At 43.5% G+C, this 24,439-nt stretch overlaps 1 protein-coding gene across 2 annotated transcripts; it reads right to left on the bottom strand.

The window, feature by feature from the left end:
- Positions 1-294: 294 nt before the first annotated feature.
- AQP4 (aquaporin 4) lies at positions 295-13,455 on the bottom strand. 2 transcript variants are annotated; one of them, XM_052788257.1, is made up of 5 exons: positions 13,137-13,455; positions 8,415-8,829; positions 7,362-7,526; positions 6,908-6,988; positions 295-4,286 (listed from the first exon to the last, which is right to left on the bottom strand). In XM_052788257.1, exons 1-5 carry the CDS (start codon positions 13,208-13,210, stop codon positions 4,008-4,010), a joined length of 1,014 nt encoding a protein of 337 aa, XP_052644217.1. In that variant the 5' UTR covers positions 13,211-13,455; the 3' UTR covers positions 295-4,007. The 2 variants fall into 2 exon arrangements, with proteins under 2 accessions (XP_052644217.1, XP_052644218.1); XM_052788258.1 differs by lacking the exon at positions 13,137-13,455 and adding an exon at positions 12,942-13,058.
- Positions 13,456-24,439: the final 10,984 nt, after the last annotated feature.

The following is a 24,439-nucleotide window of genomic DNA, read 5'->3' on the forward strand; positions in this document are numbered from 1 at the left end:
GTGTTACACAGACTGCAGATAAAACGTTGCAGAGCACAGCAGCAACTGCTCTGCCATCAAGCACTAGAAAGGTGGAAATTCGAAGGCCATCTAGCTTTCTAAGCAGATACTGTGGTAATTATTAATAATCAGATATAAAACACATTTTGAAAAGCTCATGTGCAAATACACATGACAAGCCTAAACACGGCATGAGATGAGTCTTGCTCCTGCTTCCACTGAATGAATGAAAGATACAGCTCCCAAACACTTCAACAGGAAAAGGGTTGTGATGACAACTCAAATGCTGCAGGGTTTCTTTTTTCTTTTTTCTTTTTTTTCTCCTGAGAATAGTTAGAATTTGGCCGATAAAATACTCAGAGTCCATGCAACCCAAAAGGTATTTGTGTGCCTTGGTGTAACCACCCTTAGCTTCCATCCTTTCTTTTCTGAAATCCAGTGATTAAATATTTTGAATGTGTTTGTTAAAGTGCAAATATAGGATTAGAAACCTGCCATCATGGAGCAGTGAGAGACTCATCCATGCTTTTTTTAGGACCCCAGAATGACAACATGCCTGGCAGACTTCCTGTGATATCTATCCACCATCATAAACAGAAGAGATTTACCGTGTCCCAGCCCAACCAATAAATGCTTTTAGAGGACACCAAGTTATGTTATGAGGTGCAGTTTAGACCTGAACATAAATCTCACTCAAACAGTATTAAAGTACACATTTTTAAATCATATTAAGGCAAAAGTATTTCCAATCCATAAAAAGTTACACCAGTCTATTATTTAACCAAATGTGACTGTTGTACACTGATGACACCACTGCAAAACAACTTAGAGAAGCACATATCCCTGCAGGTCAAAGCTAAATTGAGTCCTAAGGTATGCTCTGAAGAGTGACGTTCCCTTACATGAATGGTGATCTCTTGCAGTGGGGCAGGACCATCTGTGATGATGGCCACTCCAAAGGATTTACTTTAGGGTGAATCATAAACCTCAAGTCAAATGCATTACCTTCCAGAATTAAGTACCTTGCTGAAAGACTCTGATTTTGGAAAAAACACAGGCCAGTGCATGAGAGAAGACATCAGACCCCCCAAAAGTTCAGGATCATTTCCACTGTAGTCAATGACATACTCCTTCATGAGTCTTGTTCTGTGGGAGCAGGAGCAGACCTACCATATCTTGCTTTCCTACTAATGTCCAATGCATAGCAACATCCTTTACTGTTTAGTGGTCTCTATTTTAGCTTCCCTTCTTCCTCCTAATCTTTGCAGGAGCCTCAGTATCTTATCTCCAATACTGTCTTTGAGCAAGGAGTTCTCCTGGGACTGGTTCTGAGTGTTTGCCACACTTCATTAATACAGACTGTTTCAAGGAAAAAAATCCTCCTAACTGAGGTGGCTGCTGCTATGCTTGTGTTGTGCTCACCTCAGCAGCAGAATCAGGCTGGCTGAAGAAAATATGCATCAAGCCATTCGTGTAAAGGACCCTTAAGCATAAAACAAATCACTTCTTATTTAAATAACACAGTACATTGCAAAATTCACAAATTAAGAGCTTCTAAAGAGTGTCTTTAAGTAAAAAAATGCAAACCTTTGCTTAAAAATCTGCCAGTGCTATGTGTATTACTCTTTACTTTACCTGTTTAAGGCACGCAAAAGGTTTAATCATTGTCCCTTTAAGAAATATAGCATTTGAAGGAAAAAAAAAAAAAGAAAAAAAAAGCCAGAACAAATGCCTAGACAAAAAAATCCCTACAAGTTTTGATCTTTCTCATTGAATCTATTTAGCATGGTATTTACCCATCTGGGCAGAGGTATGCAGGGGTCTAAACACCACACCTGTGTTGCCCTTCCCTGGGAGACTTAGTCCTTGCTGTGGGAAAGAGCTCTTATCCGCGATTTGACATTGTCCCTTGCAGGTCCCTAACCATGCTCATGCCCTTGAACCGTGATGCTGTCACTGTGTTGGGGCACAGCTAAGGACAAATATCAGCTGTTTCACTAGGCTTAACAGGCAGCCGCTCCTGTGATGCTGCAACAGGTATGTGATGGGGAGTGTGTCTGCTGGGAGGGCTCATGCGTCGGGAGCGGGGCTGTCCCTGGGCCACCCAAGGAAGCCCTGTCCTGCACCTGTGTATGCCACATGCTGTGCCTGGGCAGTGCAGGGGAGAGATTGTGGTCCAACTGCAAATGCATGGAGGAGTCATGAATCTCATGTTCAATGCAGGCAGCTTATGCCACACTCTAACAGGGTTTAAGACAAGAAAAGTGTGAAACTAGGAAAGTGAGTATGGCAGGACATGCTGGGACTATACAGGGATGTGAGGTGGGATAGTAGAATTGCCTTTGGATCACAATGCACAGATCTGAGTGTAGCAGTGGTTTATTGTCTCATTAGAAACATCTAATTCCCTGTAATAAAGGTCGCATGTAGAGTATGTCAAAGAGCAGACAAGGCTATTACAGCCCACAGTCAGGGCTAATGCTTTTTTTCCCCCTCTTATTGCTAAATAGGCAGGAGTAGGTTTTAAATTTCAAAATAAAAACTATACAATTACACTAATAATACCATGCTCCTGACTGCTCTGCAGCTGTATATTGTGAAACTCAAAGCCACTGATCAGAAACAAAAGCAGTAAGTCAGTACCAGCTTTACAGAAATGTTCTGCTGGGGTGATTATGTCTGTCAAAATACTTCTATAAGGGAAAGACTGATTACTGAACATATTTCATGTCCCTTTCCCCCTAAAAAACCCTGCAAGTGCTTGCATCTTTTCCTAACAACAGATAAAGAAACCGTTGCCAGAGGTGTAATTAAGACTATAGGAACACTGGAACAAGCGTGGATCCTGTTCAAATAGTCAGGCATCAGTTACAACAAAAAGCCAGAAGCAGTCGCATTTTTCTCATCCGTTATAAAAAAATATTTCCCAATCAGTGTTTCAATACAGTTAAAAGTTAAAAACCTTCTACATTACTAATGAATTAAACCCCCCATATCTCCAACCATCTTGTAAGAAAGTAGGTAAGTAATTTAAACGTTTAGTTTACATAACTTAGCACAGAAATGTGTATTTGAACAAGTGCACTGAAAACAGATATGCCTTCTCTTCTTCTGATATCTCTTATTTGAGTTATTAAGTAACAGGAAAGCCTTTATATTCTTTGCATGACCTTGAGAGTCTGCTAACACTAAATGGTCAATAGTCAAACCCCAGGAGAATGTTTCATGAGATAGACAATGACAAGAGGGAGCATGAAGTAGAGTCAAATGCTTTGCAGCCTTATTACAGTAGACTTCAACATTCAATTTCAGCGTATTTACTCCCAGGAAGGGATGAAGGTAATATATTTATACTGCAAATCACACAAGTGAAATTTGATGGGTTGATAGAATTTTTTTTTTTTTTAAACCTATTGAAGTATCATCTTTTCAGGGGTAGTTTGCAAGGCAATAGTGATGCACATGGGTGGAAACAACACTCCTTTGCTTGACTGTCTTAAATACTGTTGGTGCTGTCCCTGAACCTCGCAGAGAACGCATAATGGATAAGATGTTCTAATCAGAGCTGACAACAGCCAATTAAGTGTCAGAAGAACAATCTGATAAGTAGGTCTTCATGTCTATAGGCATTTCCTGATACATCTTAACTGTCAATCTGAATGTTAAACATCTCTATCTTCATCTCATTATTGACTGATTTTTTTAAAGGAGAATGCTTTCATCTTTTTTTTTGACTTTGGGATTGTTCCAGAAAGAAGGAAAGGAAAATAGTAGGAACAGCTCTTAATATGGAATAATAGATGGGGAATCCTCATTATAGCAAAGTCCTAATATTCCAACTGAGCAGGCGTATGGTTTGGTGACACCGCTACCACGCAGCTGCCCACACCATACATGCTAAGAAATGGTAGATGCTCAGTTTAGAGGAGATCTGTTTCTTTAATAGGTGGGAGGATATCTGTGGACAGGCTAGCAGGCTGATCTCTGCTTTCAGTGCTTCTTGCTAGTCATACAGAAGACAACACCTCGCTGGATGGATCTCTTCCCTTCTTGTCCTCACCCCTGTCGATATCAATCACATGAACTATGCCAGGCTTCAGGATCAGGTCATCGGTCTCTACATGGCTCCTGTTATCATCCACCTCAATGTACTTCCCTTTGGACGGCTGGGTGGCCTTACTGAAGACGTCTTTAAAACGGCGCTTGAGTTCAACGTCTGGGCAATAGACATACTCATAAAGAGCACCAGCAAGGACTGCTCCTATTATTGGTCCCACCCAATATACCTGCAAAAAGAGGTGGAAAAAAAGACAGGCATTAAGCTCTTGAGCAAATAAAGAAGCCAGGGTGTCAGAGAAAAGCATGTCACTACAGACTTCACCCACAAAACTTACTGCAAAATATCCTGGCCCAATCATTCAAACCAACTCTACTTTCCAGAAAGGCATGGTCATATAGTTCCCCGCCTTTCATGAACTGGGGTGAAATCTGCCTGATATCATACCAGTTTATGAGGCAGAGAAGTGTAACTACCATAGGTTTCACAGATGGCGACCTGGAGCTCAGCAATTAAGTGACTGCTCTAAAATCGCATATGAAGTTGGTCAAAAGGCAGTCTCTTTGGCAGTTAATGGCATTAGTCCTCTGTCACTTTTTTTTTCTTTCTGCCTGCTCCCAGTCTCTCTTTCTCTCACATGTATTTCACCCCCTTCAGAAATTCTCCCCAGTCACCTTCAATCCAGTCATCTAAACCACCTCGCGTCCGTGGGTGCAGCTCTCCCCTAAAAACTCCTCTCGTGCCAGCATTTAGGGAATTGCCAGGCAGTGGACCCCACAGAGCAGCGAAGAGGGACCTATGCTGACATGTTGGTGAGGTATGGTTACTACTTCCCCAATGCCTGAAAAAGATTTCAGTCTGTATGTGTGGTTACCAATCTTCTCAAGCGGACCAGCTGAGTGGCAGCAAAGCTACGGACACCTCCCATGGACAGACACACTGGCATCCTCTCTGGCTGCCCTGCCTTCTGTTAATAGAAAGCAGCTTTTCCCCTCCCCTCTTTATGGGAGATTCAACTTATTTTTTTAAACTTTGTCCAATAACAAAAAAGTACAGGTTCTTCACCATCCTTAGTTAGATCAACCATAGTTATAACATTTCTTGAGTAAAAAAAGGCCACAGATCCTGGTGGAGTTGTGTATGACTTGTCAAATACAGCTCTGTAGTCGCATCCAACATATAGTTGCTCTGGCATAGCTTTGCTTTTAAACTAGCAGGGTTAAGATGACTGAGAAGCAGGCCCACATCTTTGAAGAGAAGCAGTTTTGTCAAGTTTTATTGATCCATCTCTTTCCGAGAGGCCTCCTCTAAATTTTCATCACTCATTGCCAACTGTAGACAACATATATGGACTGTTTACAAGATGACACACAAAATAAACACCAATGCAGAAAACTGATTTTCTTTCTGCATTTTCACTCAAGGTGACAATGAACTTTTAAGGAAACAAAACCTTTCCTAGTGTATACACAAACAGTTCTGCTTCAGTATTTCAGACTCACATTTCCAAAATAATGCAAATTTGGCTTCTGATCCCACAAAATCCAACAGGCAGGCAGCTACCTGATTATCTAATTTGAATACAACCAACATACACAACTTTGTAGGGGACCTATCTATTTCAGCATGACATGGAGCAGTTCACTAATTTTAGAAGGTGCAGAAGCGCACAGGCTTCTGTCAGTGGCATGCCAATGTCACTGCTCTGGAGGAGGAGAAAAGGCCATCTTTCCAAGCGACCAGGACAGTAGCTAAGCTTCTCCTGCAAGTTTCTCCATGGTACATTTGTTTATTGTTTATAGCTTTAGTTATAAATTACAGGCTCCTGCAGAGTATGGATAATTAATCTTGTGAAAAACTACGGCAGTTTTTCATATGAACAAGCCATTCACTGATAACTGGGTAAATCTGCCTCAATAGGATAACTCTTGGGAACAAAGTTACACATGGTATCGTGTTTGCAGAATTGGAGCCTTAGGGCCTGAAGACAATGCTATTTCTGTTATTAGCTGCAGTGGGAGCAATGTGGGCTTCATACTTTAAAAATCAAGAAAACCCTTATATGCACTGTAATATGCAGCTCTTACAGTTAGCATTGAAAGTGTCCCTAGAAGTGCTTTCCCTGTCTATAATTAGGTGAGGCTGAGCTGCAATCCATCTCTCCCTTATAAAATGTGAATTGGTTTTTAATAAGTTTAATAGTGGGATGCTATAGAAAATGACTGCATCATTCACAATCTGTTTATCAAATTCTTTCCTGTGCAAATACTCCTAGTTAAGCTGATGCTTTCAAACTGAAGCAGGTAACATCTGGTCTGGTCTGTGAAGACCAGACTGCAACCGCTTCATCTCATTTGCTGAGGCAGGTTCTCCCCCGGGAACCAGATCACAGAGGGTCCCTGCTCTCATTTTATACGTCTGCCCCAGTTTGCTGCAGAACCAGGTGAAACGTGAAGCTGACAGAATTACTTCCATAACTTCTCACCAGCATGACCAGGGGGTTTGCAATCTGCCTTGGAGGATTTTTCTTTCTAGCAGTTCAATTCTTTCAGTCCCACCGGATTGCTCTTTTTGTTTTGAACTTTTTGTATGATTGCCTTTCTAACCCAGCTACTACCTCCACAAAACGGCCCCTGAATAGCAAGATGCTATTCCAACGTGCTGCATACTGCACCGCAGTCCTAGGCGAGGGGCATAATTATACCTAAGCTTGTGGCAGGTCAGTGCCTGTCTTCCTCAGTGGTGGTCTCTATGGGGCGTACTGGGAGAGATAACGAAAAGCAATTGATGTATGAAAAATCCTGATAGCTGTTTGTCGCTATGGTGAAGGAAGCATAAAAGCAGAGTTACCCATTGGTTTTCCCATCTGCCCATGATGACAGCAGGTCCAAATGATCGAGCAGGGTTCATACTGGCACCGGTGTAATTGATCTAAAGCAGAGAAAAAATGTTACCTGTTATTAAAATCTAGACGATAGTTATTCATTTTCTGCTATTCCTTGTACTATGGGGACACCCTGGTTTTGCATGGCTTCTAATCATGACAGCAACTATTGTCACTCAGGTCCTGAGTCTTATCACGAAATTAACAAACTCATCACATAAACAGGCAGAAAACCTCTGATGCAACACCCTACCCAAGGGGACCCTCCTGCTACTCCAAAGGGTTTTGGCATGGATCCATAAAGAATATAGCAGCTATATAGCTAGAGCAGCTACAAAGGCCACAGAAACTTCCATTTACTTCTGAAGTAGTCATAAAGGGACAAGGGGTCTATTTTTTAAAGAGAAGCCATTAACTTACAGCAAATAAATGTCCAATTGCAACAGAAAATCCAATTGCTAAAGCTACTGAACCAGTGACATCACTTCGTTTTGAATCACAGCTGGCAAAAATAGTAAAAACCAGCTGGAATGTAATTATCAACTCCACCAGGAGTCCATGGCCAGCGGAAAGATCCCCATGTACCTGAAAGAAAAGAAAGAAACACTGGAGATGAAACAAAGGTGATTTTGTAAATCAGAAAGCCACCACATACATTAATTGTATTTCAATGAAAGGTATTTCTAAATGGTACACAGTGAAAGACAACAAGGAAATTTAGAAGTACAGGTTCCCCAACCCCTTATCCCTTTTCTTTTTTTTTTGAGAGCCATGGAAAATTACTGCTGGACTGAGAACAGAGGCTTAACAGTAACATCCAACAAGAACTTCAAAGTTAGACTGCAGAAGTATAGTTTATTTTTACACAGGGATTTGCAAATGCTGCACTTCCCCTTCACCATTTTTTTCTTGGGAGCGCTGTAATTTACTATTCAATTATAAATTCATTAATTAGCCCTGACTTAATTAATTTAAATTTCAATTAAAAATTAAGCAGTGTGCGGCTCAAGTGCATTTTTAATAAGTCCTGCAACAGGGCTAACTGATGGCATTCCTTATTAGTTTAGAACAAAGCTGAAATCTAAGCCACAATCTATTTCAGAAGTATGTCATTTTAAATTGATGTTTTCTCAATCCCCATCATAATGGCATAGAATTAATTTCCCCCTCCCTAGCCCATATAGAAGTGACATTTCACGCATATATTATTTAAATTTTGTATGTAAATTAACATTACCTGCTGTCATCAGATTTGGGGAAGTTCTAGGAAAGAGAACTTCTATAAAAAGAACAGCTGTAGATATGACGCTGCATAAACCCATCCTAAGGAGAGCTTTAAGCCCCATCTAGATATTGTAAATAAACTAGCAAGCTCTTAAAACCTCTCCTTGAGCTCTCTTTATTCTGTGTGACACTGATTATATTTTCTTAGGCTCTAAGCTAGTCTAGTTCAAGAGCCGGAGAAGTGATTACCGCAGTGACTCCCAGGCCTCCCACCACGCTTGGTGGTGTGATGAGGTAAAGGATGCCTGCGCCCACGATGGCTCCCAGGCACTGGGCGAGAATGTAGAAGACGGACTTGGCGAGGCTGATCTTCCTTGTGCAGACCATCGCCACAGTCACAGCAGGGTTAATGTGGCCTCCACTGATGTGTCCAAAGCACTGCACCATGGTCGCAATGCTGAGTCCAAAGCAGAGGGAGATAAGGACCATGTCTACAGGCAGGGGCTTCTCTGCTCCGCCCCAGTTGATTGTGGAGCCGAGGCTGAGGAGGACAAAAATAAGCATGGCCAAAAATTCAGCCGAAACGGCTTTCCAGAAGGGCTGAGTCCAGACTCCTTTAAATGCCACCATGATGCTTTCACACTTACACAGACGCCCACACTTACTGAAAAGGAAAACAAAGCTTCATCAGAAGTCGCCAAATAAGCCTTTTGCTCTCCTGTTGGGGGTTGCTATCCAGCAGACTTTGGAGAGAAGGAGGCAATGCTGAGCATCCTTGGGCTGGGACAACCACAGGCACACACTGTCAGAGCAGACTGCCCTTAAAACATGACCAGGGTTTAAGCGTCTGCGGGACACAAGGTGATTAATCACCCCCTGTGAGAAGCCTGCCTGTATAGCTTCAGTTCACAAAAAGCAACCTCTGTATTTTTTTAAATAAGTGAGTATGAAAATAAGTGTATTCTTCTACACTAGCTGACCTCTGCCTGACTTAGAGTCTGTAAAGCCCTACCACTTCCAGTGGCCTGTTGACCATCATACTCATTAAATCAGTGGGTATCCTCTTTTTCTAAGCAAATCTACTTTTCACAAAGCAGGTACGATAATTCCATAAAAAGCCATATCTTAGTCAAACCCTATTGGTTTTGATAACAGCGTTGGGAGGTTGCCCTGGGAGCTATAAGAGAAAGTCTATTTGTTTGAACATTCACTTTCAATTTATATTTACGCAAAGAGCAGTTTCTTCACGGTGGACATAGGGTAAAAATTGAATTCAGCCAGGAGAATAGATGCAATCCTAAATTCTAACCTTTAAATCAATCATGCAATCAATACAGTGCTTTCTTTTGGGCAAAGGGTGCCAAGTAAGCTGTGGAACGGAGCAATATTTTCTGTATGTGTGGTATGTAGAACTCTGTATGGCAAAGAAAGAAGTGTCTTGATTTTTCCACTCCGATGTGGAGATCCTATTTATTAGTCTACACTGCCTTCCTGATGAGCTACAATTTTGCTAGATGTTCAGATACCTATGAAAGTGGGTCACCAAAGAAAAAGTTATTTGTGGTATTAATAAATTAGGAGAATAAGCCAAAAGGGAAGCATTTTAATGAGTTTCTAAGGAATGCTAACAAGATTCTTCTCTAAAAACAAAAGCAAAAAAACTCCAACCCCTCCAAAAAGCAAAAAACAAAGGAAAGAATATTCAGCTGCTACATTTGGGAACAGAATTTCAAGTGGAAGATGGATGAATTTATGCTCAGTTAACTAAGGTAACTGAGCTCCAATGCATATTTAATACCACTTACATCAGAAAGAAGCACAAAAGCCATGTCTGGCCTTTTCAAGTTCTTGCAAGAGGAATGGCCCATGAATTTCTTAACAGTTGCAGAGAGTTAGGGAAAGGCAATTTAATCTTGTGACTGGAGCAAATAATTTGTTTCCCTGTCTCATTTCTTATGCTAATATACTGTATATTTTGGATAGGTCATGTGAACTCTATCTCAGTTCTCTAGACTCTCAGATGAGAACAAGAATTACAAGAATTACATTATCTCCTGCAAATGGCTGTTGTAAAGCGCTTGTGAAGTGATCTGAGAGGCTTGAGCAGGACCTGCTCCACCAGAGAACTAAAGCCAGAACCTCAAAAGAGAAAAAAAGCCATTCCCCAAATCTTCTGATTTGGGGTCAAACCTGAGACAAACTGAAAGCTGTTTTTGTAAGATCTCATATTAACAGTCAGTTAATGACCAACTATCTAGACTGGCTTTTTGTTCAAAATGGCTCCAAAATCATCACCTCCCCCAATGCAAAAGCTCACAGGTATTTGGTCGTCCTTACCTTTGAACCCTATGTCCAGATTCTCACCGAAACCTAAAGGCTCACTAACAATTTAATTTAGTGGCCTGAGTAAGACAAAGGTGCTATACCCATACTGAGAAGAGCTCATTTTCCCAGGGCATGTCCCAGGTGAACATTTAATATAGGGATGAGGCATATCCTGAAGTCCATGGCAAAGAAACCTGCACACACAGACAAGGGAAGTGGCACTCATCTACCCTTTCACCCCCAACTCAGTTGGGATGCAACCTGGATTTCCCCGAGCTTTTGCTTGCGCTTATTTTTGCGAAGCAAAACTCAAGCCCTGGTGTTCTATTCCAGACTTCTGCAAAATTTCCAAGCACCAAGGGCACTATGGGGGGAATGCAGCTTTTTGGAGCATGGGAGAGAGGGGTACGGTGACTCCTGGCTTCTTCATCGGAGTGTGCCTGACCATCCCATAAGATCTACAAATTAACTGCATTCCTTCATCCTGTAGAAGTGGACAGAAAAGGGCGTTTGTATTGGGTATCAAAACCATGCAGTTAGCTTCCTTCTAGTTGTGGAACATCTTGGAAGAACACATTGAGAGTAAGTGTGTGTGCACCTGCACGCACGTGTGCAAGAGAGAGCCAGGGAGGATCCGGAAGATCACACCTTCTACTGAACTGCCGATGGGCTTGTCTAGAAGGAGGCTACCTCTTAGGAAGGGCAGATCTCATGCTGCTTCTCTAGCTGAGACCACCTCCAATCAATTCAGTCAATGTTTACAGCCCTGAAAATGCAAAAATGCTGCATGCAAGCCAAAAGCATAACTCAAACATAGAAGCTTGCTCATCAACATAAAGAAAGTTTCTGTTCGTCTAAAACAGCATGCTACATGGAAAAAAATAAAAATGGTAGAACTACACTGTCAGCCATACTTCAACAGTAAATGATCTAAACATCTATTTTTAATGCGCACATGTTTTGCTGAAGCAGTCTGTTTTTCTGTGATTTCAATACCCAGCAAAATGCCCAGCTGTCATGGCCAAATCCTTCTTTCAAACTGCACACCTTTCTTCCCCACAGCAAAACCCCCTACAAATGCTAATAAAAGCTTAATACTGTGTTTGAGCCCCGAGTCCAGGTTTTCACTTCAATCCAAGGGCTATCAGCAGCTTAGTAATCAACACCGTCTCCAACATCCACTCTTTTTTTCAGCATGCAGTTAATTTAAAGGCTTGAGATGAGACAGAGAGTAAGCAATGGCTGTGCCAGGTCTGAAACCAAAATGGGACTTTCCAGCAGCTAAGATGTCCCATCAAAGTTGCAAAACAGTTTTTTGGAGTAGTTGTTGTCCATGGTTGCCTTAGATAAACACAACAGAGAAACAGAAAGACACTTTGATGTTATGGTCACACATTAATTTCACGTGTGGCCACACTTGAAGTTCTCTGGTCTGGACTACAAGATTACACAGTGGACTGTGTCTAATAGGATGCACGGTGGCTTTTTACAGGTTGTGTTGCCATCAGAGCTGCAGGCATGATTACGGCTTCAAGGCCATAACAATATAAATAAATAACACAGGCTTCCCTACAGAAGTCAAGCAGTATTTTTAAAATTCTTCCTTTTCTAACTGGTATCATTTCAAGGAGCAGAGCAAACAGCCGGGCCGTGGGCTTGCCGCCAGCCGCTCCACACGACACCACTGTTGCACAGAAGTTTTGTGTGTGTGGCGGCTATTTACAGTGGCATCTCTGCAGCAAACTCCCATACTGCCCGACCTGCCCGGGCACAGCCGGCTGTAGCTCAGATGGCCGTCAGGCACCCGCTTGCCAACTTGGGTGGAGGAGGAGGAGAGGCTACTGTTGCAAAACAAATGCACCATCGCAGCGCTTGCTTGGAACCATTTCGCCTCATTTTCCAACACGATGTTGAATGAGCGACTGACGTGGGTATCTGCAGGAGGTGGGATGGGGAGGACCGCAGGTTTTTGCCTGTGCGGCAGCCGGGCTTTCTGCACACACGCCCCTCCGTCGCGGGACCACAAGCGGCGAATAAAACAAAGTTTTAGGGTGGGCAAAAGGGGGGGTGTGTGTGTGTGCGTGCGCTTGCAACCCTCTGCCCCGCTTCGCGCCTCCAGTGTTAAAACCCAAGGACGACGGAAAGGCTCCGTTCGTGCCTTCGGGGAGGGGGCACGGCGGGGCTGCCCTGGGAGCTATCCCGCGGGGCAAAACGCCGGGGAAGGGCGGCTCGCAGTACCCCCGACCCCCCCCCCCCCGCCGGCGCAGCGAGGGCAGCCCGGCTGCGCGCTCCTCCCGGCGCCGGACACCTCGGGGAGTGTGTGTGTGTGGGGATCCCCTCCCGCAGTCGCGCACCCCCCTCCCCTTTCCCGTAAAGTCATCTTCGGTTCGGGTGGGCCGGGCCGCCCCCCCCCCCCACCCCCCCGCGCCCCGCGGAGGGCCGCGCACTCACCCGCGGCGCGGAGCGGCCGCTCCGTCGCTCATCCCTCGCCGGCGGGCGCGGAGCGGCGGCAGCGCGGGCGCGGGCGAGCGGCGCCGGCCCGGGTGGGCGCGGGGCGCGGGGCGGGGGCGCGGGGGGTGGCCCGGCCCGGCTCCCCAGCCTGCGGCTGGCCGCCGCCGCCGCGCTCCCCTCCCCTCCCCTCCCTACCTGCTGCTCCGTGCGGGCGAAGGGGGCTTGGGAAAGTGCCGCTGGAGCACCGGCTGCGGGTCGTTTGCCGTCATGTGAATATGCAGATTAATCGAGGGGGTTCGCGGCTGCCCGTTCAAAGCGGCGGCGGCGGCGGCGGCAGCCGCCGGGTCCGAAGGGAGCCCGCTGTGCTTCCGCGGCGCGGGCTGCGCTGCATTGGGAAGGAAGGGCTCAGGGGTCTCTCGGTTTCTTCTCTGCCACACGCTGCATCGAAGGAAGAAACGGTCTGAGCACCTCTGCAGCCAGGGAGCTCTACCCAGCTGAAATGCCTGTTAGGACCTTCTGACTGGAAGGCTACTGGTTACAGGAGAGGCAAAGTGCTTTTATTATTCGTTGGAAGTTGCTAAACTCAACAAAGTTTTGCCTAGCATGGAAAGCCAATGGAGGCCGCTGAAAACAACCGTTGACTTTAGACCATGATGCTGTTGAGGAAATTCCGATGGTCCCCACCTTGAGAAGAAGCCAGTGACTCTACAGCCTGCAAACAACCCCATGAGAAAACAGGCCTTCACGTTATAAGAAAAAACAAAGTTGCCTAAGTTTCCACGCACAGTTATTTCATCAGAGAATGCATAGAAACTGTCGCTGGAAGAAGACAAGGCTGAAAATGGAACAAAGTATCTAGAAAATCCTTTTTCTTTTTCCAGTGGCTTAGACCTTTGCATGCAGTAAAAGTATCCGTGCGTAAGTTACATAGAAAACATTTTAAGGGACACATAAACAAGGTTAAAATAGCATGCACAGAGAAACTACATCTACTGCCATGCATCCATGCAGCAACAGAGAAAGCATCAAAGTTTGGCATGATGATCAGCCAGCCTGTACAGGGCACGCTGTACCAGATAATCCTTCTGACCATTAGAAAACAGTGCAAGATCTCAAGAACTACTTTGGGCATGGAGACCATGGATGGAAAGTCCTCTCAGCTTCCGCTAGGAGATTGTAGGTAATAATTTACACCAGTGAAAAGCAAGTATTACATATAACACGATGAAATCAGGATGCCCTGGACAAATTTGTACACACAGCAATAAAAAAAGGCATGCCCCAGTGTTAAATACTTACCGATCACCGTTTATGGTAAATGCAGGTGATCATAAAGCACATTTGCCTGCTCTACCCCTAAAGCGATAGAATCATAGAATCATTTATGTTGGAAAAGACCTTCAAGATCATCAAGTCCAACCATCATCCATGCCCACTAAACCATGTTCTGCAGTACCTTGTCTACGCGCTTTTTGAATATCTCCAGGGATGGTGACTCAACCACTTCCCTGGGCAGCCTATTCCAATGTCTGACAACTCTCTCAGTAAAGAAATTTTTCCTAATATCCAACCTAAACCTCCCTTGCCGCAGCTTGAGGCCATTTCCTCTCGTCCTATCTCCAGCACCATGTCATAAAGGATACCAAGAGACATTCACAATTTGATGGCAAAAGAAAAACAGCTGGCTGGATGTTTGCCTTTCTTGTTTTCAAGCTTTGCTTCATTTGCTTATGTCTTGAGCTTAGTCAAGAGTGGGTGCAGTCATCATTACACAGCTCTGCTCTTTCATTTGGTGCGTTTGGTTTTTCAATCTATGCTCTTCACAATCTGCTACAGTGATTCCAGAAACTTCAAGTTCTAACACTGTCTTACTGACACATAAACCCACTGTCTACTTCATACACTCACAGACCAACTTTTTCTGTCAAGACTGCAGGAGGAGTTCCTCACAGTGAAAGAATTTCAGTTAGGATGCTCCTCTGCATAAGGTTTTTTTACCCCTGTTGACTTTTTCGCCTCTGCCAGGAATTACTGTACAAAAAGCTCCTTTTTAGTGCTCTTGTTTCAAACACCTGTGGCTTCCCTTGATGTGGCTTGAATGTGCCACATCTTTTCCCAGCTGCATTTGGTGAAGTCACTATCTAATTATTTCAGCCTTTTATGCCATGGCTACTTCTATCACACAAATCCTTTCCTCTGCTGTTCCAAAAGCTACAAAAGGTACCCGTACAAACCTCAAATTTATTTCCAGTTTTGGAGCTGGCTGTTTCAAATCAGGGCTGAGTTTGCTTTCATAGCTTTTTCCTGACAACATGCTTGTTCTTTGGCACCTTGCGGACTCTGCTCCTGTGGCCCATTTGTTTCATCACAAACAAAACTCACTTAGCAAAACCAATAACTGCTTTTCCTTTTCTTGCAGATAGCATATATCTGCTCTTCTTGATCTGCAGAGCAGATCACTGCCACACGGAGAAGCCAGAACATTGATAGCTTCTGTCACTGCTACCATTCTTATTGTGATAGATCTTCCGGAGGATTACACAGAGTTTGTGGCCACATAAACAGAGAAAGGCAATGCTTCAGGCACAAACCTGGAGCAAACTGCACTGTGCCAGCTCTGATCAAACAAATGGACTATGTTTTGTTGAAAGCACAGAAGGCGAGGAAGACATCCCTTGAGATGGCACTGAAAAACAGAGGAAAGCTGCCCCAGTTTGTCCAGGGATAAATTTGTCAATGTTGGGAGTTGGGGCCACATAGTTTCTTTTTTTTTTCTTTTTAATTATATATTTTCATCTTTATAAAACCTGGGTTCAGTCATTTTGGACTTCTACCCAAGGATGAAATATTCCTCCTGCTGCTGTGCTCAACACAGTTAAGGAAATAACTTACAAAAGAATATCTATGAAAAATTTAAAAATGGTGTTAAAGCTCAACCGATGTCTGAGGGAAGGGAACTGTGCAGTGGAATCTCGCTGTGCCTCTGCTTCTCCTTCACTGAACGTTAAATCTGAGTTTCTACAGTCATTTTTAGGGCATCATGAATTAAAGATCTCCGTAGGAACATAAGCCATGGTGAGAAGATGCTGCAACACGTAAGACACATTCCTGTTCTGAACAAGGACTTCCCAGACAGTGGAAGTGTGCTGGATCTGGGATTTCGGTTTGGTCTGTTATGGAGGAGAGGGCGCACTGCCAAAGTCAGAGGAATGTGCAACCAGCTAATTCCAGCTAAAGCAATATGAGGGAGAGAGGCAGAAAAACTCCCAGCACTAGATTCTGTCACGTCAGTGAATAGCAGTGTGGAGAGAGTCCCTTTGCTCCTATGGCGAGTCTCATGGATATCCATCCTGGGCAACTGTTGGACCGTGGGGTTTGTCAGACAAGACTGAAGCAGAGAAAAGAAAGACCAAAATCCAAGAAAGGACATAATTTAGAAGCATTGTGTGTTTTCTCAGTGCCTTAGTCTTTTTCCACTTGTACCCAGCGGATCTGGACTGTTCTCCCTTCCGTTGCTGTTGTTAAGCTCCTCAGCTTGCTCAGCTCCTCTCTCAGCACCACTTCAGCTTTCAGTTTCCACAGGCAATGAGTCTTACATGCATGTGCTCTCTCTCTTCCCCTCTCTTTCTCTGGGTGTTCCTGCCCCTTCCAACAGACTTTGAACCCACCAGCCAGTTTTAGCTACAGCTGATGGAGGATCAGAAATCCCAAAGCTGTTTAGGCTCCTGCCAGCCCCACGAGCCTGAGTGGCTGCAGGTAAGCACAGCAAAAGGGACGCTTGCTGCCGCTGGCAGGAGAGGCTCCAGGAAGATTTTCAGAAGTGCCTGAGTGATGGAGGGACTTAGCTGCTGTTTTCAAAGTGGTGCAGACTCCTAGGAGTCTAAATTCCTTTGACCTTCCTTGGCTCCTGTTGACAAGAGTGTTTGAGAGCAGGCTGTAAGCCTTTCAGAAACCATTGACGCTTGCAGAAACTCTCAGACTTCCTTTTCTGACTGATTGGAAGTTTCTTTCTGTTGCCACTAATAAATCCCCCTCCCCTCACCAATTTATGTTTTATAAGTTTGGGTTAAGCTTTGTCTACTAAAAGGATCTTACATAAAACACCGCTTATTGAAATGTGATCTTTGCACATTTCTGCAGTTTTAATTTTCCTGTGGTGTAATCTTGTTACTTAGGTCATTCATTTTGTCACGCCTTGGTATCAGTCTGGTCCAGGTTTGGCTGCAGGGCTATGTTCTCCTGACATTTAGAGCAAGAATTCCCTGGGAAATCAGTCAAGAGATTTGACATTGCTGCTGGCCAAGCTCCAGCGGGTTTAGTTTTACTCTCCTTCTCTATTTATTGCGGAATCTGTCTGTCCACAAGCTGCACATTGAGTTCCGTGCTAGAGAAGGAGAACTGAAAGGGACAAAATGGCCATTCATTTGGGGGATTCATTCAGGCTTTTCAGAAAGGTTTTACAAGAAGCTGTGCACTTAGATGACTGCTGAGCTTCCTTAGCCCTGCTCTATTGCCTCCCTCACGAGACAATTTGGATTGACTGCTTTTTCTTTGCTCTCTCCCCCCACCTCAACAGGCAGAAATTATAGTTGGAAAAGCAAAATTAAGATCGAGGTAGTATAGGGACCACTGGGAGGTTTTTCATCTCTAGAAATAGTTTAATTTCAGCATGGCATGGACAGGTCCTTTGCTGGGAATATGGGAAAAAAAAAAGTCCTTTTTCTCCCCTCCTGCCACAAACTGCTGCAAATCCTATTGCAAAAAGCTGCCTCTGGGGCAGAGACAGCCACGATTTGATGAACTGGAGGGGAGGAGCAGGAAAGCAGCCCTGGGCACTCATGGGAGCTACAGGAGAGTCGTGGGAAGAATCCCGGGTCAACTGGAAATGGGGGAGAGAAGTAGCTCTCTTGTGGAGGGGGGGCAATGACATGCAGTGGCACAGGGCAGGGTGCGGGAGGGTCTGCATGTGCCAGAAGGGAAAAACAGCCCAACGTGCTGGTGGCCTGTGCACTGAGGGTTGTGTAGTCTTAGCCAGTGGGGACAAAGAGATTTGTCCAACTTTGCTAGGTGAGACACTGAAATTTGGTTAAGTGCTCGCAGATTTTATCAGCCACAGAAAATGTAGTACTCTATATCCCACTGTGGTGTGCTCTTGAACATCCAGCCATGCTTTGCTGACTGATCTGAGTTGCTCTCCCTTACAGTCCTGCTGCTGTTTCTAAGCTCCTCACCTCCGAATACTGAGCCTCTTCCCCCAGCACTGCTTCAGGCCTTCAGTTTCCTACAGAAACAAAGCTCAGTCAAAGAATCATGGAGTTTAAGACGAGATGGCAACAAAATATTTTCTAGTTAACTTGATCTATCATAGACCATTACACTTGATCTTATGACACATTTCATGAGTTCAATCACTTACATTTGGTTAAATACATTTTACAAAAAGCATCCTTGCTTAATTTGAAAACTCCTGGAGTAGAATATCCACCCATTCCCTTGGTAGCTTATTCCCAAGACTAATCATTTTCATCAACAAAAATGGTTTTTGTCTCTAAACTGAGTTTGCATGAATACATCTGCCATATAGTCATTCTTATTAAGCTATTCTCTCCCCAATTAAAAAGCCTCTTGTGCTTCTACTGTATCCCCATGAGGATACTTATATAATGTGAGCAAGTCATCTTTCCATCATCCATTTGATAAGCTAAGCAGATTGAGCTCTCAAAGTCTCTAACTCCAAAGAAATTTCTCTAACTTTTTTTTTTCAGCTCTTGTTTGTGCCTTCACCACTTTTTCAACATGCTTTTTAAAATACATTTTTAATATTGGACTCCCAGCAGGCATATTCTGAAGTAAAAGCATTTCTTGTAGCACACCTAGGTATTGAATTAGGCCTTCTTACTGCAGCATAGCATTGAGGAAGCATTCCTCCTCGCTTCTCCACAATAACTCCTCAGTCCTTCTCAGGATACAGACTTCATTCTGTAGATAAGTCTTGTTTCACTCCGAGACATGAAATATTGCAGACATTCTGTCTGACAGGGATCACGCTAGAGAACAATCCAGTCATCTGTGTTTGGACATCCTTTCCTCAACCTACCAATTTAAGTCATGTTCAAACTCTACTGGCAGCGAGTCTGTATTTACTTTCAGATTTACTTACTGAGGAAAATCCTGAGGCACATGTGGCCTCACAGCGATCCCTTCAGATCCATGCCAACTGCTGCCATTACTACTCCACTAACTACTTTCAGAGATCTGTCAGCCAGGTCTGAATCCCTTTACAGCTCCATGGCTAATGTATGGTGGTAATGCTTCAAACAAATGTCACTCCGTGTTGTGGTAGAGCCTCTAGAAACACATTGCTCTGTGGCACTACCTCTGTCAGCCAATGTGTAATCTTAAAAATTAACCTGTACTGTGTTGTTGTTGGTTTTCTTTTTTTTTTTTTTTTTTTTGGGAAGGCTGAGGCTCAGTGGCACAGTATATTTGACATGTGGCCCAGTGGTAGGAATTTGTTCTTTGTCCAAGCCATCTGCTGTATGTAATATAGTGATAATATATATAATACGTATATAGATTCATAGCCATAGGATTTATACACCTAGTGGAAATGTATGCCATGAATGGGCTTACGCAGTATGTTCTGAGAAAGGGAGTTTTGCTTCAGATCATTCAGGCTATCTTTGTAGATTACAATAGTAACTGTCTTCTTAATACTATGTATTTTGCAGAGTTTTTCTTCCCTCTCAACATTAATACCTTCTAAAAGCTGAAACCTCGGGCAACAGAAGTGAAGATGTTGATCTTTTTTCTATGCAAAGGTTCATCTTTCACTGAACTAACTGAAAAGCAGGGTCTGACTATGAATATTTACAAGTTCAAGCTCTTTTCTCCATAAGCTTCTAAAGAAAATCTGACAGCATGTTTTTCTTGAAATCCTTTGTAGAACATTAGTTTCATTTCCGACAGTTTTCCGTGTTTACAGAAAAAACTTGCTTGAAAAAAAATTACATGAAGCCTAATAACTTGTGATATAGATGCCACATCTTTACTGGACTAGGAGACAGGTTTTAAACTCAGAAATGACAATTGGAGTTATTCAGTCTCTTTAACAGCAGAAACTGTACTGCTTTGGAGATTCTTGCATTGGTTCAATTGTCAACAAAGATAATAGAGATTAATACAAACAAACAAACACTTCTTGCTGCCATCCTTAGCTTTACTGACACCAGCTTATAGCCACTGCATGGATGGATGGATGGATGGACAGTTGGTTGGTGGACATATGAGAACTGATCAGTTAACAATGCTTTGTCTTCAGCTACTGAACTCAAGTGAACGTGCTGTGGGAGCACATGCAGCCATAGAAAACAGTCTTTTGAGGCCCATAGCTCAGTCAGTAGAGCAGAATTGGGCTTCAGTGCGGTGTGACAAGCAGGTGACATTTGGTGCAGCAGGAAGATGGTGTGCACCGTTGGATTGTTGCATGCTCTTTGGCCCAGGTGTCTATGAGGTTGTTTCGGAAATGAGTCCCGTTGTCTGACTCAATTCATTCTGGCGTGCCATGTCGCCACAAGACTTGCTTTTCTAGGCCCAGGATAGTGTTCCGCGCGGTGGCATGGGGCACAGAATATGTTTCCAGCCATCCGGTGGTTGCTTCCACCATCGCGAGCACATAGCGCTTGCCTTGGCGAGTTTGTGGGAGTGTGATATAGTCAGTATTCACATGTATTGGCAACCCACAGGGATGGAGGGAGAGTGGTGGATGCAATCTGCAAACATGGGATGAAGTCAAACACAGGGCCAGAGGGCTCTCCAGCTTTATGCTACTTTCACATCTTGTGTTTCTTTCTAAGCAACATTTTCTAACCTAACCTCCGTGACTGCCTTCTATGGGCACTTATAGATTGGCAAGCTGCTCTTTTGCAAAGCCAGCTGAGGGAAAAAAGCTGCAAGCTGTGTGAGTAAGTAAAAACAATACCAGAAGACATTTATTCCAGAAGACTGGGGATAATAAATATTTTTTTTTACTTGTTTGCAGACCTATCTTATTAATACAGAGCAACTGGTCTGAGACCATTCTTCATGGCTTAACTTTTTTGACTCATCAGTCTTCTCTTTTCCTGCAGCCACGCTTTGGATAGACTGTAGATAGCCCTGCTATAAGTTGCTGTTTACAGTGGATTTCGTGAGTTTCACGTAGAGAGCTGTTTTTGTGAAGGTAGGTATTGTATTAAATTAGTGTTTGAAAAGGAGGCAGATATGACTAATCATACCTCTTCAAGGACACAAGCCAAAAAAGTCTGATCCTTGTTAAAAATAAATCTACCTTTATAAGAATGCACGCAGAGAAAGGGAAATTTCTGAGGGGTTTATGGTTTCACATGTCCCCTTTTGTATAAGCTAAACATCTACAATACCCATCTGATTTTCAGTTTCACCCTGCATACTTGACTGACATGAACACATTTTTCTTACCAGCAGCGCAGCAGAACCAACATGCCAGTGAAGGGATTCTTTTCAGCTACACGCCTCACCAGCACCATTACTGGTGAGGCTCCCGCTGCGGCATTGCCGGTCTTTGGGGTGCAGGAAGGGGCACAAAACCACCCAGCCTGGTCCTCAGTGTTGCAGGGTGGAGTGCAGTCTCGCCATGCCATTTTTCCTGTCCAGTGTCAGAAACTTGTAATTCATCCTTAAAAGCTCACCCTGATCCCAACTGCATTGCCTCAAAGAGCTGACAGTGTACCTGAGAAATTGTAGGTATTTCCAAGTTTCCAAAACCATGAAGAGGTATAAAATGCATATAAAGTCCTAGTAGCCTGTAGCCAAGAAAGCTCTTCTTTTCTTTTTTTTTCTTTTTAAAATTTTTTCCTTTTCTTTTCTCTTTTCCTTTCCTTTCCTTTCCTTTCCTTTCCTTTCCTTTCCTTTCCTTTCCTTTCCTTTCCTTTCCTTTCCTTTCCTTTCCTTTCCTTTCCTTTCCTTTCCTTTCCTTTCCTTTCCTTTCCTTTCCTTTCCTTTCCTTTCCTTTCCTTTCCTTTCCTTTCCTTTCCTTTCCTTCTCTTTTTCCTTTCCTTTCCTTTCCATTTTATTTTACCCTATTTTAATTTTATTTATTTATTTTTACTTTTATTTTTTACTGGAGTGAGGATGCTGAAGTGGAACAACGATGGAGTCTTGGAGGAGAAAATAATCACCTGAGTTACAAGCAAATATAATTTATTGGAAAAATGGGGAATTTAAGCCACATACAGAAAACAAAGTGAATGTAAAGCAATAGGGATCATAGTGTAGTCCAACTATCAATCAATTAGAAAAATGTGTCAGAAATTTCTGTTGTGATCCAGAGCAAGGGATTTTTAGACAGGAGTCCGTCCCGATTAAGTAATGAATAAATAAAATACACACCTTTCCCCACTGTTTCTTTGTGTGTAGAAGATACTGAAAGTCCTAGACCTTTTCAGAAGTTTGGGCACACCATTGATTCACTTTGGGTTTTGTGATGAGGCCAAAAAGAAAAAGAAAAAAAAAAAAAAAAGAGCCTGGGAAACCCTATAACTGTCCAGTCTCAGTGGTTTTGTTACTGTGCCAAAATAAGGGGTCAGGGCATAATAGCACTAGAAAAGCTCACTTGCTGTGGATTTTACATAACGAGTTCCCAGCTTCTCTCATTCAGCCTGTGCCTAGTTCTGCAACCAAGACAGCACAGAGAGCAGATTTCAGCTATAAAGATGTCAGTAGGAGAGCTTGTTTTCCTTTGGTAAATTGCAATAAATTTAAGAAATGCCTCAGTGCCTGCAGGGGCAGGGAGAGCGGAAAGCAAAACTGAAAATGCTAAATAGAATCTCTCAAAATGTCCCCAAATATTCCCTGTCCTTCTCCTTGGCTTGCTCAGAAAGGTATGGGCTTGGCAAAGTAGCCTCTGCTGCTTCCAGTTAAAGTATTTTTAGGGATATGTTTTTATACTAAAAAGCTGTTAGGCATGGTTTCCTAAGAATTGGGTCCTTCAGCCACACTTAGGAGCCACCCTTGGGGCCACCTGCTTTTCAGAGGTGGCTCTGGCAGCTCCTATTGATGTGCCCGGCAGCAGCGGCTGCTCAGCCCACCAGAAAAGTTTTGCCTGCTTCCTCCAGTGGCTGACTGAGTAGCCTAACGTGTATCAGCTTAGGCTGGAAATTTCAGTCTTAGCATCATTGTTAAGTAAAGCAAGGCAGAAAATAAATTGAGAGCCAGTTTCTGTGTGCAGAGGCAGTGCAGTGTCCTGGCCCCACTGCAGCCACTCGGCTGGAGACAGCCAAAAGGTTTCAGGGAGAAATGGGAGAAGGGAATTTGTTGGCAGCCTGACTGAGAGATAGAACAATTCCGTCTAACTTTGGTTCTGTGTTTGTGTTCTTCCTGCTAGTCAGGAGGACCTGCAGGGATCATGAGGATTTTGAGAAACATCCTCCTCCCTTGGAGCTGAGCTTTTGCTGTGCTGCAGTCTTAGGGTACTTTCATCAGAGATACAATAGCAAAGCAGCAATTTCTTATTGTGCACTGTCACCTCCAGCCACAATTAACATTTTGCCTTCTCATTAGAGGTTTTCCCTCTATCCCTTTTCTGTTTTGCCTTTTTGTTTCTTTTTTTCTTTTTAAGAGAACAGCAGAAGTCACAGCAAAGGTGACAGCTGGTGTCTATGGCTTGGAGTGCATTATAGGTGGTAAGACCATAACTTCCTTGAAAGCAGAGAGATGCTGCAAACCCTTGCCCACTTTCCCCCTACCAAGTTCTCCACCAGGGAACCTCCCTGCAACCTGCAGCTGTACCCATGATCAGAAGCCGGCGCAGCTGCCCAAACTGCAGACCCATAGACCTGGCAGCATCCTCCCCTAGGCAAGCTAAAGAAGCAAAAAGAAAACCTGTGCAAGAGGTAAACTTGCAGTCCCTGCAAGTAGCTTAGGTTCATTTGGAATAATGTCGTGGCTCTGCAACATGCTAATAAAATGTTTATGTGCCTATACAGCATATGATAGTTTTGCATATACAATGCTACCATATTCATTCTCTGCTATTGCCAGAGATGAAAACAGAGTTAATCTAAGTTCTGTCTGTACATCCTGAGCAATAGGAACTGTGTCTTTAGGGAGTATATGTATCTATCTATTTAAATACACATTTAAGATCCTTAAGGTCAAATGCAGGACTTAAGTAGCTCCCACTACCATTGTTGAGAAACATTTGGCTGAATGTTATGAGACTCATGTATCTATATAGTGTGGGCATGTGTGTTTATAAAACATGCACGCATTTATACATGCATTTGTGCAAGTTTGTGGGGAGGAAACTGCTATGTAGTTGAACTCAGCTCTTTGAACACACATTGTTTCTTAGATGAATTGTAGCTCGTCCTTCCTAAAACTTAAGTCTGTCTCTGTGTGTGTCTGCTTTTATCAAGAATGAGATAATTTAATAGGGAGGTGCTAGTCTGCCTACATCCAGTTTTTACACCCAAGTAGCT

The sequence above is a fragment of the Harpia harpyja genome, chromosome 5, assembly GCF_026419915.1.
Source record: "Harpia harpyja isolate bHarHar1 chromosome 5, bHarHar1 primary haplotype, whole genome shotgun sequence".
Taxonomy (NCBI): domain Eukaryota; kingdom Metazoa; phylum Chordata; class Aves; order Accipitriformes; family Accipitridae; genus Harpia; species Harpia harpyja.